The sequence below is a fragment of the Cuculus canorus genome, chromosome 19 (genome assembly GCF_017976375.1).
Source record: "Cuculus canorus isolate bCucCan1 chromosome 19, bCucCan1.pri, whole genome shotgun sequence".
Lineage (NCBI taxonomy): Eukaryota > Metazoa > Chordata > Aves > Cuculiformes > Cuculidae > Cuculus > Cuculus canorus.
The window spans coordinates 8,691,668-8,706,800 of NC_071419.1; the positions used below are offsets into that span (position 1 = coordinate 8,691,668).

General features: G+C 48.6%; 2 protein-coding genes across 13 annotated transcripts in view; one reads left to right on the forward strand and one right to left on the reverse strand.

Annotated features, from left to right (window-relative positions):
• Positions 1 to 15,133, forward strand: part of ASTN2 (astrotactin 2) — a 347,344-nt gene that overhangs the window by 225,224 nt on the left and 106,987 nt on the right. The gene's annotated exons all lie outside the window — the stretch shown is intronic.
• Positions 7,898 to 14,573, reverse strand: TRIM32 (tripartite motif containing 32). Of its 11 annotated transcripts, none has more exons than XM_054084086.1 (4): positions 13,450 to 13,816; positions 12,937 to 13,162; positions 12,425 to 12,837; positions 7,898 to 11,544 (listed from the first exon to the last, which is right to left on the reverse strand). In XM_054084086.1, the coding sequence occupies exons 3-4, from the start codon at positions 12,425 to 12,427 to the stop codon at positions 9,529 to 9,531; spliced, it is 2,019 nt and encodes a 672-aa protein (XP_053940061.1). In that variant the 5' UTR covers positions 12,428 to 12,837; positions 12,937 to 13,162; positions 13,450 to 13,816; the 3' UTR covers positions 7,898 to 9,528. The 11 variants fall into 11 exon arrangements, with proteins under 11 accessions (XP_053940061.1, XP_053940062.1, XP_053940063.1 ...); XM_054084087.1 differs by having other exon boundaries at positions 12,425 to 12,509; positions 12,590 to 13,162; XM_054084088.1 differs by lacking the exon at positions 12,937 to 13,162 and having other exon boundaries at positions 12,425 to 12,509.

The following is a 15,133-nucleotide window of genomic DNA, read 5'->3' on the forward strand; positions in this document are numbered from 1 at the left end:
TTATCCATCAGCCCTTCTCCCGCAAGCACACACCATTGCTGTACCAGTTAGTGGGCAGGAGACTTGGACCTAAGGGAGTGCCCAGCGGCAGGAGAAAGTGGCACATGCCCATGGGCAGCATCCCTGAGCCAGGTGAACCTCTCCTGCCTGCCCCTGCTCTTTGGCTGCCACAATCTCCGTGTGACCTATTCACAACTTACCCCCAGCTCCACCGTGGTGGCCCCCGCACGTCGGGAGTGCTCAGGGTCTGGTGATGGAGATGTGACATAATTGAGCCGCCTCCGAATGGCTTTGTTTTATTGCTTGTGACAATGTTGGTCTTTAAGGAAGTGCATTAAATCAATAGCAGACTCATTGTGCTACACCATAAATAACAAGACACATCATTAACCATGGCAATAAACTTCAGGACTTTGAAGTAATACAATTAGGTTATGTTTATAAAAACTCCCTTATCACTGTAGCCTTCCATTTGCCGATTCATCTCTGTCCTCCAGGGATCTGGCCATATTCCCTGGGTCTGATATTTTTCTGTTGAAAAGAAATGTTTCACAGGGCCCATCGTAGGATGATAGAAACAGAGGTCGTAAAGTCACTCGCATCCTGCCCCGTGGGCGCTGCTGAGAGCGGTCTTGTTTTGTGCAAGGCAAGGGACGGAGCTGTGCTCCCACTTTCCGCCTCCGTCACTTTCCACTTATTTTTTCTCTCTGTCTTCCCAAGACAGGCCATCTTGTAAGTGTATTTATAGCACTCTGCACTCATTCGTTTGGGTTTTAAATGGTGATAAATGAAGTTTGCCATAGCAATGCCCCTGTTTAGCAGGAGGAAGTATCCTGGAGGTGTGTTGTCTATGTACTTGTGATGTTATTAATCATTGGGGTGTGCTCCCTGCAAACCCCGGTACAAATGTGTTGGTGGGGACCAGGCCTGGCTCCATGGCCCCAGTGCTGTCACCGCAGATGCAGGGTTTCTCCAGAGATACCGGGTGGGAATGAGAGGCGGACGCTGCAGTTTGAGACTTGCATGAGCATCCCCACTGGTTTGTGGTGCCACGGCCAGAGGGGAGATGACTGATGGCAATGCTTGAGCCAGCGGTGAAACACCTCCCATTTCTGAGCCCGCATCTTCTCCTTGGCGGGAGCAGTGGCGGTTCCCGGAGCTCACAGCCCTGTGGTGGCACAGAGCCTGAAGGCGAGCAGGGCCTCACTGACACAATAATTTCCTTTTTAGTCCATGGTATGCAGCTGGCCAACACAGGCTCCCTCGCTCCCCGCTCAGAGCCCCCAGAGCCGTGCCCGCCCCATGCTGCTTGCAGCGCTGTCCCAGAACACTGGAGGCATCTAGAGCATCCTTCCCCACCACTTGCAAAGGTCCAAAGTGCTCCTGGGACCCCAGGGATCCCCCAAGGTTCTGCTTGTAACATCTGGATCTAAGCATTTAGTTTCTGGTCATGCAGTATTTGGGTACCAGGCGTTGGATCCCACGTTGTTCTTGGTGTGTGGCTCCATCTGTAGCGTTGGGTTTGGCAGCTGGTGGCATTGGTGAGGTTCAGCTTTGGGGCTGTCGGTGCTGCAGAGGGGACAAGTGCTGTACTTAGCTCTTTGGTGGCCAGAAAATGCTCGTGAAAGGACATTGAGAACGTTCAGGGCTCTTGTCAATACTGGGGAGATCGGCTTTGTGGACAGAGAAGGTGTGAAACGAAACCCAGGGCTCTGTCCTGGAGGAACCCCAGTTAGCTAAGAGAAAGAGCTTGCTGTTTATGGTAGATGGATTGTACTTCCAGCTTCTTTACTGATTTACCCTCAATTTGCCAGTGCCATAAGGAGGAGCTGAATAAACAGCTCCAGCTAGACAGTTCTGGATGCCTTCTGCATCGGAAACAGCTCTGGCCTGCCGGGCGCCCTGCTGCGAGCCAGCCCGTTTCCGAACGGCTCCGAGAGCACACACATGCATCATCTAGAATAAATACAAAAGTAAGGCCATGATAACTGTAATTTGTTAACGAACAAAGCAGAGCAGAAGAGGAGGGGGAGAGGAGAGGCTTGAGCTAATTGGAACAGCACCAAATATGATAAAACTGCACATTGCGGCGTGTTTGCAGCATGGTGCGAAATTATTCTAATATTTTAATCAACTTCATAAATCCAATGGCAGACCTCGGGAGGAGGCCTCTGCCAATACGGCGCACAATCTGCACATCAAGCCCTAATTGAAAACACGGTCTCAAAGAGGAGACCACGCCGCTGGCAGCCAGGCTCCTTGTAAAGCGCCAGACCAGGCTCTGGCTCTCTGCCAAGGCTGGAGCAGCCCGAGCGCAGTCGGCACAGCAGCCTGTGACGTGGGTCGGTGTCTGCAAAGCATTTCCTTCAGCCAAATGGAGGAGAAAAGGATCCGGCTCTTGCAGAAAGTTGGTGCCTTCTCGCTGCCTGGACCGTGTGCTGCAGGGACTGGTAGTGTTTGCAGGCTGCTCTGCCTGTAGAAATGCAAAGTCTTCTCTGCCTCCAGCAGGCAGACAAGGTGTGCTAGGGGGAGAAGGGGACAAGGAGCTGCCTGCCCATGTTCCTAAGGATTTGCAGGAGTGAATCCTGCAAATGAGAGATGCAGAGAGGCAGGGAGGCACGGCTGCAGCACACCAATCATTGTGCTCCTTCCAGGGTGGAAACATCACCCCAGCACCCTGCGAGGAACCGTGTTAGCCCATGCGCAGATGAACCCAACCCCCAATTTTAGTTCCTGCGGAGTGATTAAAATCTCATTTTTTGGGGGTCTGCTTGCTCCAGCTCTGTTCAGCCAAGCAATGCTTTAACTCATCAGAGTGGCATCCGAGCAGGGACCTCGAGATCGACCCAGCCATTGATCTGAGCCACGGGAGCCCGCATCGGTTTTCTCTCCCATCTAAGCCCGCATTTAACACTAACAGCTCCTCATTAAGTTTGTACCAGTCGTGTTAGCATCTTCATTTGGCAGCTGGGGCAAACACAACACCCCTGGCCACCTCCTGTTGCGTGTCAGAATGCACTGGCTCTGGCTGGGATGGAGGGAACTGGATTCATTGCAACTCCTGTGGTGCTGCACTTTGGATTTGGGGCTAAATAAGTGCTGATAACACCCCAGCGTGTTGATGGATGCTGAACAGTGCTTGCACAGCATCTATGATTCCTGTTTCCCACTCTGTGCCTGCAACAAGTAGGCTGGGGTGGGCAAGAGCTTGGAAAAGGGGACACAGCTGGGACAGCTGACCCGAAGTGGCCAAAGAACTATTCCACTCCGTATAATGCCATGCTCGGTGATAAAACTGGAGGTAGAGGCTGGGAATCACCCCACCACAAAGAGCCTCACAAAATGTGCAGGAGGAAAGGGAGCGATCCCTTCATCTAGAGCAAATCCACCTGCCAGGGACTGCTTAATCCACTGATAAAGTTTTATCAGAGACCTGGTTGCACTGTAGCCCCTTGTTCTGGGTGGGCGAGGAGGAGGAGAGCTCGGTTGGGGAGAGGGAAGGGCTGCTCCGACAGCAAGATCTGACAGCCCCAGTGGGATTTCCCCAAGAGCTGTTCGAGCTCGCTCGTTCCCACTGCGATACACAAAATGCAGAACAAATGTCTGTAAGTGCTCTGGCACTTAGAGAAAATGGAGACGTTATCAGCAGTAATGTGGAGGGTCTCGTCTTGTCAAGTATTTGAGTGACAACTCTTTTCCTTCACATGGTGCAAACTAGCAGAGCCTCCGCGTGGGAGACTTCTGTTCTCCAGCTGGGAAAAGCTGGAAAAAGAAATGGTGTGCCAGTGGCGTGCTGTCGTGGTGGAGAATGTGGACTTGTGAGAGCTCCAACCCCTTCCACTGAGGAGCTGGGTAAAGCCTAGCTGGGGAGCAGGCAGGGATGCTGGTGGGCTTGGGATGTGCTGTGCATGAGTGGAGGAGTTTCAAAGGGTTGCACTACCCAACTGTTAGCTTGCTTTAGGTCTGCAGTGAGGGAAATGTTTGTTTTTCTTGTATTTCTGATGATGTCTAGCTAGAGTTTCATGGCAGAGGTTACATGGCCACACTGGATACTCAGCAAGCTGAGCTTTGAAAGTGCCTTCAGATGTGAAAGATGTTCTCTGTCGGTAACATATCATTTATTAAAATAGTCCACGGAGGGACTGTGCTCTTGCAGGTTGTAGCACATTCCTTAAGGCTCTCTGCCCACCAGCCTCCCCAATAATTGCATCTTTTCGCTTGGACCATATGTTGTTGGTTATATTTATCTTTCAGATGTTACAGTTTTCTTACTTTCTTGCAAACTAAGCAGTTTAGACAAAAGATCTTCGTAAAGCACAAGCAACTTTAAGCATACAGCCTCAAGCTCTGCTAGAGTAGCAGTCTGTATTCTTCCCAAGTAGGCTCTGTGGATCCCTGCTGTCCTCTCAAGGTCTCATTCATCTCCCTTCAGGTCTGGTACAGCTGTAACACGATTAAGATTGAACTCGTCCACGGAAACCTTTCGTTTTCATTTCTTAGATGCGAACAGGTGCATTAAGAAAGCTGTAAGGCGAGCTTTGCATCTGTTGCAGGAGATAATGGCTTTCCCTTATACCTGCTTGGTCAGAAATAAAGCATATGGAATTTCCCTGTCCTTGAGATCTGCTCCTATAAACAACCACTCTATTACCTTTGTAACTCTCTGACTTGCAGTTTGTGTCATTATATTTATTTCAGACCCTCAGATTTTGACATTTTGTTGGGAGGGGGGAAAAACAATCTAGCTGGTTGCCGTGAAATTTAGTTTTGACTAAACTATGTGCAGTGACTCAGTCTGTGAAATGACCTTATGCACTGCTCATTGTAATCCAGAATTGCTAGGCAAGTAGGGTAATTAGTTGTGCAAAATGAAATAACTTTAAATCCTCACATTGAGTAATGACCCAGAAAAATCACTTAAGCTGTACAATAGCAAAGACTCAAAGCATCTGGCTTTATTTTCACTTCTGTAGGTCTGCCTCTTTTGATTAAGAAATGGGGTGTCCCCCCCCTCATCCCTTTAGAAACCCTGGCTGGTGACTGCTGCCCAGAGCAAATATTCGTGGCTCAGTTGCTGCTACTCTAAGAAATCATAACTTCTTGTAAAACAGCAGGGTGAGTTCGACAGCAGCAGCACAGCAGTTGTTCTGCCAGGTTCGTAACGTTTTGCACCCAGGATACGGCAACCCTGTCTGTCCGTACAGCCTGCGGAGCGAGAGGCTGGAGAACAGCCCTGCGGAAAGGGACCAGGGCGTTCTGGTTAATGGCAAGTTGAGCATGAGCCAATGGTGCCCTAGCAGCCAAGAGGGCAATCTTGTTGTGGGGTGCGACCAGTTGGGTGAGGGAGGGGATTGTCCTATTCTGTTCTGCACTGCTGTGGCCCCACTTCGAATATTGTGTGCAGTTTTGGGCACCACAGGATAAAAAGGATCTAAAACTATTGGAGTGTCCAGAGGAGGGCACGGAGTTGGTGAAGGGCTTACAGGGGAAGTCATATGAGGAGCAGCTAAAGTCACTTGGTCTGTTCAGCCTGGAGGAGACTGAGGGGAGACCTCATTGCGCTCTGCAGCTTCCTCAGAAAGGGAGGAGGAGGAGCAGGCACTGAGCTCTTCTCTCTGGCAATGAATGATTGGACCCGAGGGAATGGCAGGAAGATGTGCCAGGGGATATTAGGAAAAGGTTCTTCACCCAGACAGTGGTGGAGCACTGGAACAGCTATGCAGGGAAGCAGTCATGGTACCAAGCCTGACAATATTCCAGAACCATTTGGACAACGCTCTCAGACACAGGATGTGAATGTTGGGGTTGTCCTATGCAGGGACAGGAGTTGGACTTGATTATCCTTGTGAGTCCCTTCCAACCTAAGTCATTTTTTGATTCTATGATTCTGTTTATCAGTTTGAAGTGCTGCCTCACATCATCTGAGATGACCCCAAGTAAAAAAACCTTACCCCTAGATCAGCAAACCCAGCTGGGGAGTACGACCAGGGCAGAACCTGCATGTGCTGCTGACGTATTGATGCCTTTGAGTGCTGAGTGGCAAACTGCTTCGCTCTCCTTTGGCTCCACCTAAATACACTGTTTCTAATATGATTTTTTTTGCAGCATTTATCAAAATTACCCGTAATAATAGTGAACTCACAGCGGCCTCCTCCCAGCCTCAGCAAATAACATCACGTCTGCGTTGGCACCGAGGAAAGCCAGAAAGCTCCTCAGTGAGCCACAGAGAGATCACAGAATCGTAGAATAGTTTTGGTTGGAAGAGACCATAAAGATTATCCAGTTTCACCCCTCTGCCATGGGCAGGGACACCTCCCACTGGATCAGGTTGCTCCAAGCCCCATCCAACCTGGCCTTGAACACCTCCAGGGATGGGGCAGCCACCACTGCTCTGGGTGTGACGGGCGATTCCATGTTCCCTTAGTGAGCGTTCAGGGCCAGTGAATTTGAACCAGGCATTTAAAACATCAGGTATTGTCTATGGTGAAAAATAAGATATTGTCCCTGTGAGAGTACAGGCATGAATTAAGGAAAGGAACTCTAGTATTTGTTTATGAAGTGGGTAGGAAGGTGTCAGATTCTAAGTTATGTGAGACCTGCCAAGGAGATCAGATTTATCTTCCAGATCCTGACAGCATAAAAGGGGTCTCACAGCCATTGTGTTCCTGAGTCTCATCCCCACTGGTTGTAAAACCCAACATGCCACCAAAGGGAAGAGATAAAGTGTTTTTAATAAGAAAATGAGCTGTTTGCAATGCGCTTTTAATTGGATCAATTTTTCCTTTATTACACAATCTTTAAAAACCAGAACACACACGTATATCCAGACTGGCTCTTTCTCCATGTAGAGAGCAGAACCAAACTATTTCATCACAATCCTTAATTACTCCGTTTCATCTGGTTTGACAGACGATCACAACGTTGAGGGGAGGGGGGCACCCCAACAAGAAACAGAGCTCCGCAAAACCATCTCACAGGCACTGTTGAGTTTTGTCAGGGGAGACGCACAGCCTGGGTGAAGGACAGCAGGTTTTCTTTTTCCTTTTCCTTCCTGCAACCCCAGACTGGAAGAAGAGCCACAGGCGATGCACACCCCCGGGTGATGATCGTAGTGTCCTGGCCCACTAGTTCAGTGTTATTTTTCCTTGAATCTCCAAGTGAGAAACAGATGACAGATGCTTTGTTTGAACTGTGTAACCAGGAACCGGCTGGGGTAACCAACTGCTCAGTTTACTGGACCAGCTTTTATGTCCCTTCAAGCACTCCAGGAAATGTTATTGCTCATAGTGTGATGTTTATTGCAAAAGAAAAAATAAATCCATTGGAACAGAAAATGACAGAGGTACAGATTATCATAGACAATATTGCTTCAGTTATTCAGGTCCAGGGTAGCTTCCTGCTTGGAGCAGTTCTTAGAAACAGGAGAAATATTTAAAAGAGATCAGTAGGAGAGGAACTGCCATTACCATAATAGTGGAAAAAATGCCTGGAGTGACAATGCAATTAACTGCAGAAGGGCCCCGTAATAGTCATCTTCTCCAGAAAACATGCAAGATGAGATTGCCGTTACATCCCTTCGAAGTCTGCCCCTCCCGCCCAAAAAAGAACAGCAGAGAATGTAAATATTATAATTACGTGCAACTCGGTAGCCTTGGCAAATGCATGGAGCGGCTCAGGAAGGAATTGGGGCTCAGTTCCCTTGGGCTTTCTCAGCACCATCTACCACACTAGTGTTTTTGTTCCTACTCCTTTTTCCACAAGCTTCTTCCAGTGAATTACAGACAGAGAAACAGGACGGTACCCTGGTCCAGGGGCACCTCCATCACACAGCTGGGTGCTGGCCTGCAGTGCTGTAGCTGAGCATGGGAGAAGGAAAAAAAATCTCCCTGCTGACAGGGAGAAGGAAAAAAAATCAAATCTCACCAAAATCTGCTCCCAGCACTTCCTCTGCAAACCCTTTAACTACCCAACGACTGGCTGGAGCTACAGCGGCTCTGAACCCCATTTTATTTTGCTGTTTCACTAGGGGAAAGTATATAGGAGCTTAAAAAAGTCACCTGTTGCATACATGTTGTACCACAAGCAGCAAACAATTTGCTGTAGAATGGCAGCCACCATAAAATCAGCTTTTATATTCTGTCGTGCCCCCAAATTTGCAAATACGTTGTTGATAGCAACAAATAAATGCACTGCAGTGTAACTATTATCTGTGGCAGATTAACATGCTACCACTGTGCCCTATTTAAATGCATCTTTCCTTCAATAAACTATTCTAAGCGAGCAGCACCACACTGAGGTACACATTTATCAGCCAGGAGAGTAGCACTGTGGGGGCCTTGGTTCACACAGCTGCAGTTTTGTGCTTCATTTGGCCCAAAGCCGCGATGAACATCAACTCTGGTGCCTGCTGGTGCCAGGAAAAAAAATATCTGAGGAATGTAGTGTTTTGCTGTGCAAGGGAAAAAAAGGCAATGCACCAAGGGGTGTGCTTCCAAGTATTAAAAAAATAGAAGTCCCACCCTCCCCAAGCTCAACTCAGCAGTGATTAGCTTGCACATACAAAGTGCAGAGGAGTGGAAACCTCTTTGCTAAATGCAATTGTCTGGAAGTACAGGTGAATATAGAAAATGTTGCATTTAAACTTATCTACTATAATGTCCCAGCCTTATTCCCCCAGCCCATCCCTCCTCCCCCACGAAGCTTTGGAGCAGACATAGCTTCCAAAGACCATTTCCAGGATACATTTAATAATAGAACAACAGTGATTATCCACTGTAGGTGTCCTCTCATTTTTTCCCCTCCAGCTCCCTCCCTTCCCCCCCTCCCAATCAAACTCTTAGCAATAATAAAACCCCTGTTGCCATCAGAGGGCAGTTTTCTGGCTCAGCTCAGTCTCCCATGATTGCACAGTACTCACTTCACAGACACGGCTCACAAATGGCACAACAGGGGCCATCTCCCAAATACCAGAAAACTGGAGAGAGAAAACCCTCCCATTTCGGTGCAGTTGAAGAAGGCTATTTCGTTTTATGCAGTGCTGCGATCAGAAATGGCTTTCTCTAGTAGTTGCCCAGACAACTGCTACCCAGTTCCTTGCGAGTACTACAGCAAGGATTGCCTCTCTGATGCTCTAATGGAACGTGATTTGGAGCAGTTAGTCAGTATTTATGGCACAAAGAAAGATGTGAGGATTGAAGCTAGAAGAGTTGGAGATTTGGCAAAAGGAGGTGAGAAGGTTTATGGAGCAACCAGTCACTTAGCAAGGAACCAATACTCCAGAAGGACCAGTCCTTTCCCTTGAGTTTGTTCTTTTTCATTGTATGGATTTTATAAAAAGAAAAAAAAAGAAAAAGCAAACCACCACCACGTAAGCTATTTTGTTTCTAAACACAAAACACGATGGCCTCTATGCCAAACCACCTGCGGTTGTGGCACAATCTTCCTGAACGCTTGACACCGGTTCCCATCAGATTGCTACGAGGCTGGAAGAATCATTGCTGCCCAGAGGCTCTGCTTAGAGATGTGCCTTTAAGGAGTGGAATATCTTCTCAGATGATAACTGTAGATCTTAATGCAGTGATCCCAACAGTCCAGAACCAGCAGCTGCCCTTTGGGAGTAATGGCAATACCAACCGGGCAGGTGAGTCCTTCCCGGATTAAGATATTGTAGCCACCTCCTTTAGGAAAGTGCAGAATTTCCTTACGGCTGCTGTCAGCAACAATGAGGTCTCCCCTGGCATCGACACACATCCCAGCAATGCACCTGAAATCTTCATTCTCGGAGAAAAAGTGGCTGATCTGGCGTCCCAGCTGCCCATCTGGGCTGACAGAGCCAATTGAAAAGCCTCCTTCTAAATGGTGTTCGTACTGCCGGTTTTCCAGGTTAAGCCCCAGCCCCTGAGTAAAGTATATGGTCCCTTCAGCATCGCAGGTGACAAACTTTGGGCGCACTGCGCTACATAAGCAACTGTACTTCACTACCCCCATGCTGCGGTCCACTGTGAAACACCAGAGCTTCCCTCCTTCCACGTCGGTCACTACGAACTGACCAGAAGGCAAGGCTGTGATGCCCCACGGCTTGCTTAGCTGGCTCCTGTGACATGCCACGCAGTGACCGTCCATGGTGTAGACCTTGACAGAGTTATCATAGCTGTCTGTCACACCTATCAGGCCGTGGCAGTTCATGGTGACAGAAAGGGGCGTCAAATTGGGCAAGTCCGCTCCAAGGAAACTCAATACAAAACTATCAATTCCGCTAGGACTCCGGCGGATCTCTTTCAGAAAGCCCTTGCGGGTGAAAACCTGGATTCGGAAATTGCCTCGGTCTGCCACAAGCACCTCACCTTGCAAGGTGACATGCAGGCTGACGGGGAGATTAAACATCCCTGGCAGGCTGCCCTTGGAGCCCATCTTCTTGATGAAGTGACACTGCTGGATGCTGGTGCCTGCTTCAGGCATCCTTGGCTTGGCTGGTGAGGAATTTGGGGTGCAGCTGGGTTCTTCTTGCACATAGTCAGGTTCCCTAAATGATGCTGATGAGGATGCTGCATTTTCCATGAGTGATTCCTCCATGTTAACAGTCCGGGGTTTCTTCACCACCTGCCCAATCTGTAGTGGTCCTACATGGCTCACCTTAAGGAGTTCAACCTCGTGAAGAGTCAGCTCCCTTGGGAAATTGTTTGTCAGTTCTGGTTCTTCCTCTTCTGCTGCCTCCTCCAAGAGGGCTATATCTCCCTGCTTTATTTTGGCAAGGAAATAGTCACAGCGAGACATTATCTGCACTTCTGCTAAGTTCAGCAGATAGGCTTGTTCCTCCATCACCTGATTATTTGCCTTCTCCACATCAGACAAAGAAGTGGTGAAGAACTTGCGTGACCTGGCTAGTTCTTCCTGGATCCTGCGCTCCTCTTGGCTGTAATCTTGCAGTACTGCTTTGTACCTAGATTGCAGGTCTCTCGAAACACCCTCCAGAGATGCTTTTCTTTTCTGCAGATCACCCATGAGCTCCCGAAGCCTGGCAAGCCTCATCCCAAATTCCCTCCTACGCTCTTCAGCAGCCTCTTTGATAGCAATGACTCTGTGCCCTTGAGGCATGTGTGATGCCTCCTTGCATGGCTCACACAAAACCACGCTACAGCTCTTGCAAAAGTGTCTCGGCAACCTTCTGCCACAGACCTTGCACATGAGAAGTCCCACCACTTCCCCAAGTCCGGCAGTGTCTATGATCTTCAGCACAGTAAGATTGTCAGTCAGCTGAGCCAAGCTTGTGATCCGTGTGATTTTGCTGCAAAAGGGGCACCGGATCCCATTAATGCTGTTTGCTAGGAGCTTCTCCAAGCACTGTTTGCAGATGGTGTGCCCGCAGTGTAAAAGCTTGGGTCTCAGGTGCTCCTCAGTGAAGGACTCCATGCAAATGGGGCACTCCAGGACCTCGCGGAGTGCATCCGAGTTGAGCTGAGGGGCAGCAGCCATGGCTTTCCAAGGCAGCTTTAGCTGGTGTGAAGTCTTGTACTCGTATCTATTCCAAGGTGCTCCAATTCTGTCCTGGAATAGAAAACAAAATGTGATTTATGTCATCACCAGCAGTTACACATACATGCAATTTACTTCTGATTTATCACCCAACCCTGGAAAAAAGAAGCCTAGTTAGCTCTTCCACATTTGGAAAAGATGGATTAATCATACCTAATCTGAGTAGGCAAATTCCAAAACTAACTTGCAGCTCCTAGTGCGATGAATTATCCACTTGCAAAATTTATAAGTAGAACTGAAAGAAGTGTAAAGGCAGCAATAAGGAAGCCCAATAGATATTGATGACTGAATCATCTCCTCATGGTGCCCATCTCCCGCTGCCAAGCCTTCGAGTTTACATAATTTACTGAAACCCAGGGAGATTAAACCAAGCATTCAAAATGTTGCTCATCAAAAGAGGAAGCAGATGGTGCAATGCTTTAGGACATTAATATATCAGCTCTGGAGACCTGCATTCAGACGTGACATCAGATACGAGCAAAATAATTGTGGTTGGTTTACTCTGCTTTGCTAGGTAGCTAAAATAAATGTTTGAGGTTTCAAATGTTTGCCAGAAAATGAAACTAGAACAAATGATTTGTCAGGTTCCACTCACTCTGGGAGTGACTGCACCTAGCAAAAACACACAGCGAAGATTTCACGCCCGTGTATTTTGTTAACCTCTGCCATGCTGCACCGTACTTCAGCATGCAAATTAAAGACAGCTCAAAACGGCAGCATCCTAGCAGGTATTAGCAATAATGGAGTTAACAGACACCTCTAAACGTTCATTAATATAGACTATAAGTGCTCACTATTAGTGCTTGAACTTAGCTTAGTTGCCTATAATTTCTCCTCATTTCACAGTCTTGCAGTGTTGACCTCATTCGTGTCTTCTGATTCAGTTTCATACCATTCTGCTTGCCGTTCAGCTTCAATCCAGATTTCTCCAGCTTCACATTCCTCACAGCAGGGAGCAGATCCCAGCAGCTCTCCTGCTAAAGCAGCCATCCATTCAGAAGGAACAGAACAGGGTTCACATCATTAAGTTATTATTCAGTAGACTGGGTTTCAATACCTTTGCTATCACATTGCTCAACCATTAAAAGAAACGGGGAAGAAAACATTTCTTCTCAGAGAAGAGAAGGAAGTAGTTAGTGCTTAAAATGAAGAGTCGGTCACAGAGGGATGTGAGCAGAGAGCTTTTTCTGAATAATGGCTCACTCTTGCTTCCCTGTTGGGTTTGCCGGCTGCATCCTCGAGAGCATTCAGACAGAAAGATTCCATCTCTTTCAGTTTGCCATTTGCTCAAGTGGAAGAAGGCAACTGCAATGAAGAAAAGTTCTTTACATTTGTACAGAGAAGAGAGAAAAAGAAAAAAGGTTTTAACTTATCAGCTGCTGTTCACAGTCTTTTAGAACCCACATTTCAGGAGGGGATTCAGTGGCATAGCAGAATCTCCAGGTACCAAGCTGGGGTCAGATCTTTGGCTTGACTGACAGTGGCATGATGAACATCACATCCCAGTGCAGGGGTACTCCAGGCGCTTGCTGCCACTGGCAATGAATACGCTTCCCTTTTACTCTTAGCATACGGCTCAGCTGGGGAAGCAGAAGCTGATCAGAAACTTTCCCCTGAGTGATGAAGAAATCTGTATTTTAAACTTACTTTAAAAAATTAAACACAGGGCACCAGATCCATTATTCTTATTTTTGTTGGAAATATGTTAAAAGAGTTGCTTAGGGAATGCCAAGGGAGCCGCACAAACACAGATACTGAGAGTACATAAAAAGCTACCTTTAAAACAAGTATTTTCATTGAGGAACTATGGCAGAGGGAATTTTGTTTAGTTTTAAGTTAGGTTTTGTTCTTACAAAGATGATTTGTATGACACTCTTTTCGTATATAAACCCTTTTTATCAGGCTGCCAGCACGCACCTTGGCAACGTGAAACTATTTTCACTTTTATCTTTCTCTTGCACTCAGCTGGAAGTCTCCCGAGCAAAGAGTGGTCCCTGTTGGTCACTCCCAAGGCAGTTTCTTCAGTGTTCGGTGGAGGATCATGCTAAAAAACTTCTGTAAATTGTATCAGTTTGGCTTCCTTCTATTCCAAACATCTTCCTATCATGGTTTCTCTTCCCAACCTGTGATTTTTAGGCAGTGTGTGTGGTGAGGCAGCGAGGCTCACACCCATCCACAGCCTCTGTCAGGGACAAGTGAGCAATGGTGGGATGAAGATGCAGGACCTGCACTGCTCCTAATGGACAGCAGTGTCTTGGTGCTGATGATCATAGAATGGTTTGGGTTGGAAGGGACCTTAAAGCCCATCCAGTTCCTGTCCCCTGCCATGGGTTGGGACACCTCCCACTAGATCAGGTTGCTCCAAGCCCCATCCAAGCTGGCCTTAAACACCTCCAGGGATGGGGCAGCCACGATGTCTCTGGGCAACCTGAGCCAGAGCCTCCCCACCCTGAAAGCTATTCCCCTCAATCTGTCCCTGCACTCTCTGATAAAGAGCTCCTCCCCAGCTTTCCTGGAGCCCCTTCCAGTGCTGGAAGCTGCTCTAAGGTCTCCCTGGAGCCTTCTCTTCTCCAGGCTGAATACCTCTCTCTGCCTGTCCTCAATATGGGAGGTGCTCCAGCCCTCACATTATCCCCACGGCCTCCTCTGGACCCACTCCCACAGCTCCATGTCCTTATGTTGGTGACTCCAGAACTGGACGCGAGGCTCCAAAGGAGCAGAGCAGAGGGGGGAACAAGCCTTCCCTCGCGCGGCTGCCCGCGCTCCTTTGGATGCAGCCCAGGATGGGGTGGGGGGGGGGATGGTTCCTCGATGCACCCGCGCTCACTGCAGGCACCTGACCTGCAGCCACGGCCTCGGGGGTACCGGGGAGCCCAGCCAGCCCGTTCCCCGCGGTGAGGGGAGGGAAGGCGCATGGAGTCTGGCCTGTCCCGTCCCCCCCGGCCTTGCAGCCCCAACCCCGCTCCCGCCCTACCTGCCCGCCGCTCCCGGGCCGCGCGCGTCGCTCCCGGCGTGCTCCGCGTCGCCGTCGTGACGTCAACGCCGCGGGGGCTGCTGGGAGTTGTAGTCCAGGAGGGGCTGGGGCCGCAGGGGAGGTGGGGGGAGCTGTCTTAGGAGCCCCCAGAGATCTGTCTGACATGGTTAAAAGAAGGAAAACAAACTAATTAGTTGCACCAGAGGGGATTTCTATTGGATATTAGGGAAAATTTCTTTACTGACAGAGAGGTGAAGCATTGGTAGAGGCTGCCCGGGGAAGTGATGGAGTCTCCATTCCTGGAGAGGCTCAAAAAGTAGATGAGGTGCTTCGGGACATGGTTTAAGAGTCACAGTGGGGCTGTGGTTATGATTAGACTTGAGGATCCTAGAGGTCTTTTCTAACCTGAACTCTTCGATGATTCTATTCTATAATAGGCTGAGAGTTGGGGTTGTTCAGCCTGGAGAGGAGAAGGCTCCAGGGAGACCTTAGAGCAGCTTCCAGTACTGAAAGGGGCTCCAGGAAAGCTGGGGAGGGGCTCTGGATCAGGGAGTGCACAGATAGATTTAGGGGAATAGATTTGAGCTGAAAGAGAGGAGATTTACAGTAGATGTAAGGAAGAAATTG

Coding starts and splice junctions, on each gene's coding strand:
- TRIM32 (XM_054084093.1), bottom strand. CDS start 12,422: ATGAAACTGAATCAGAAGACACGAATGAG. Junction 11,540..12,393: donor AATCAGAAGACACGAATGAG/GTCAACACTGCA, acceptor ATTCCAGGACAG/AATTGGAGCACCTTGGAATA.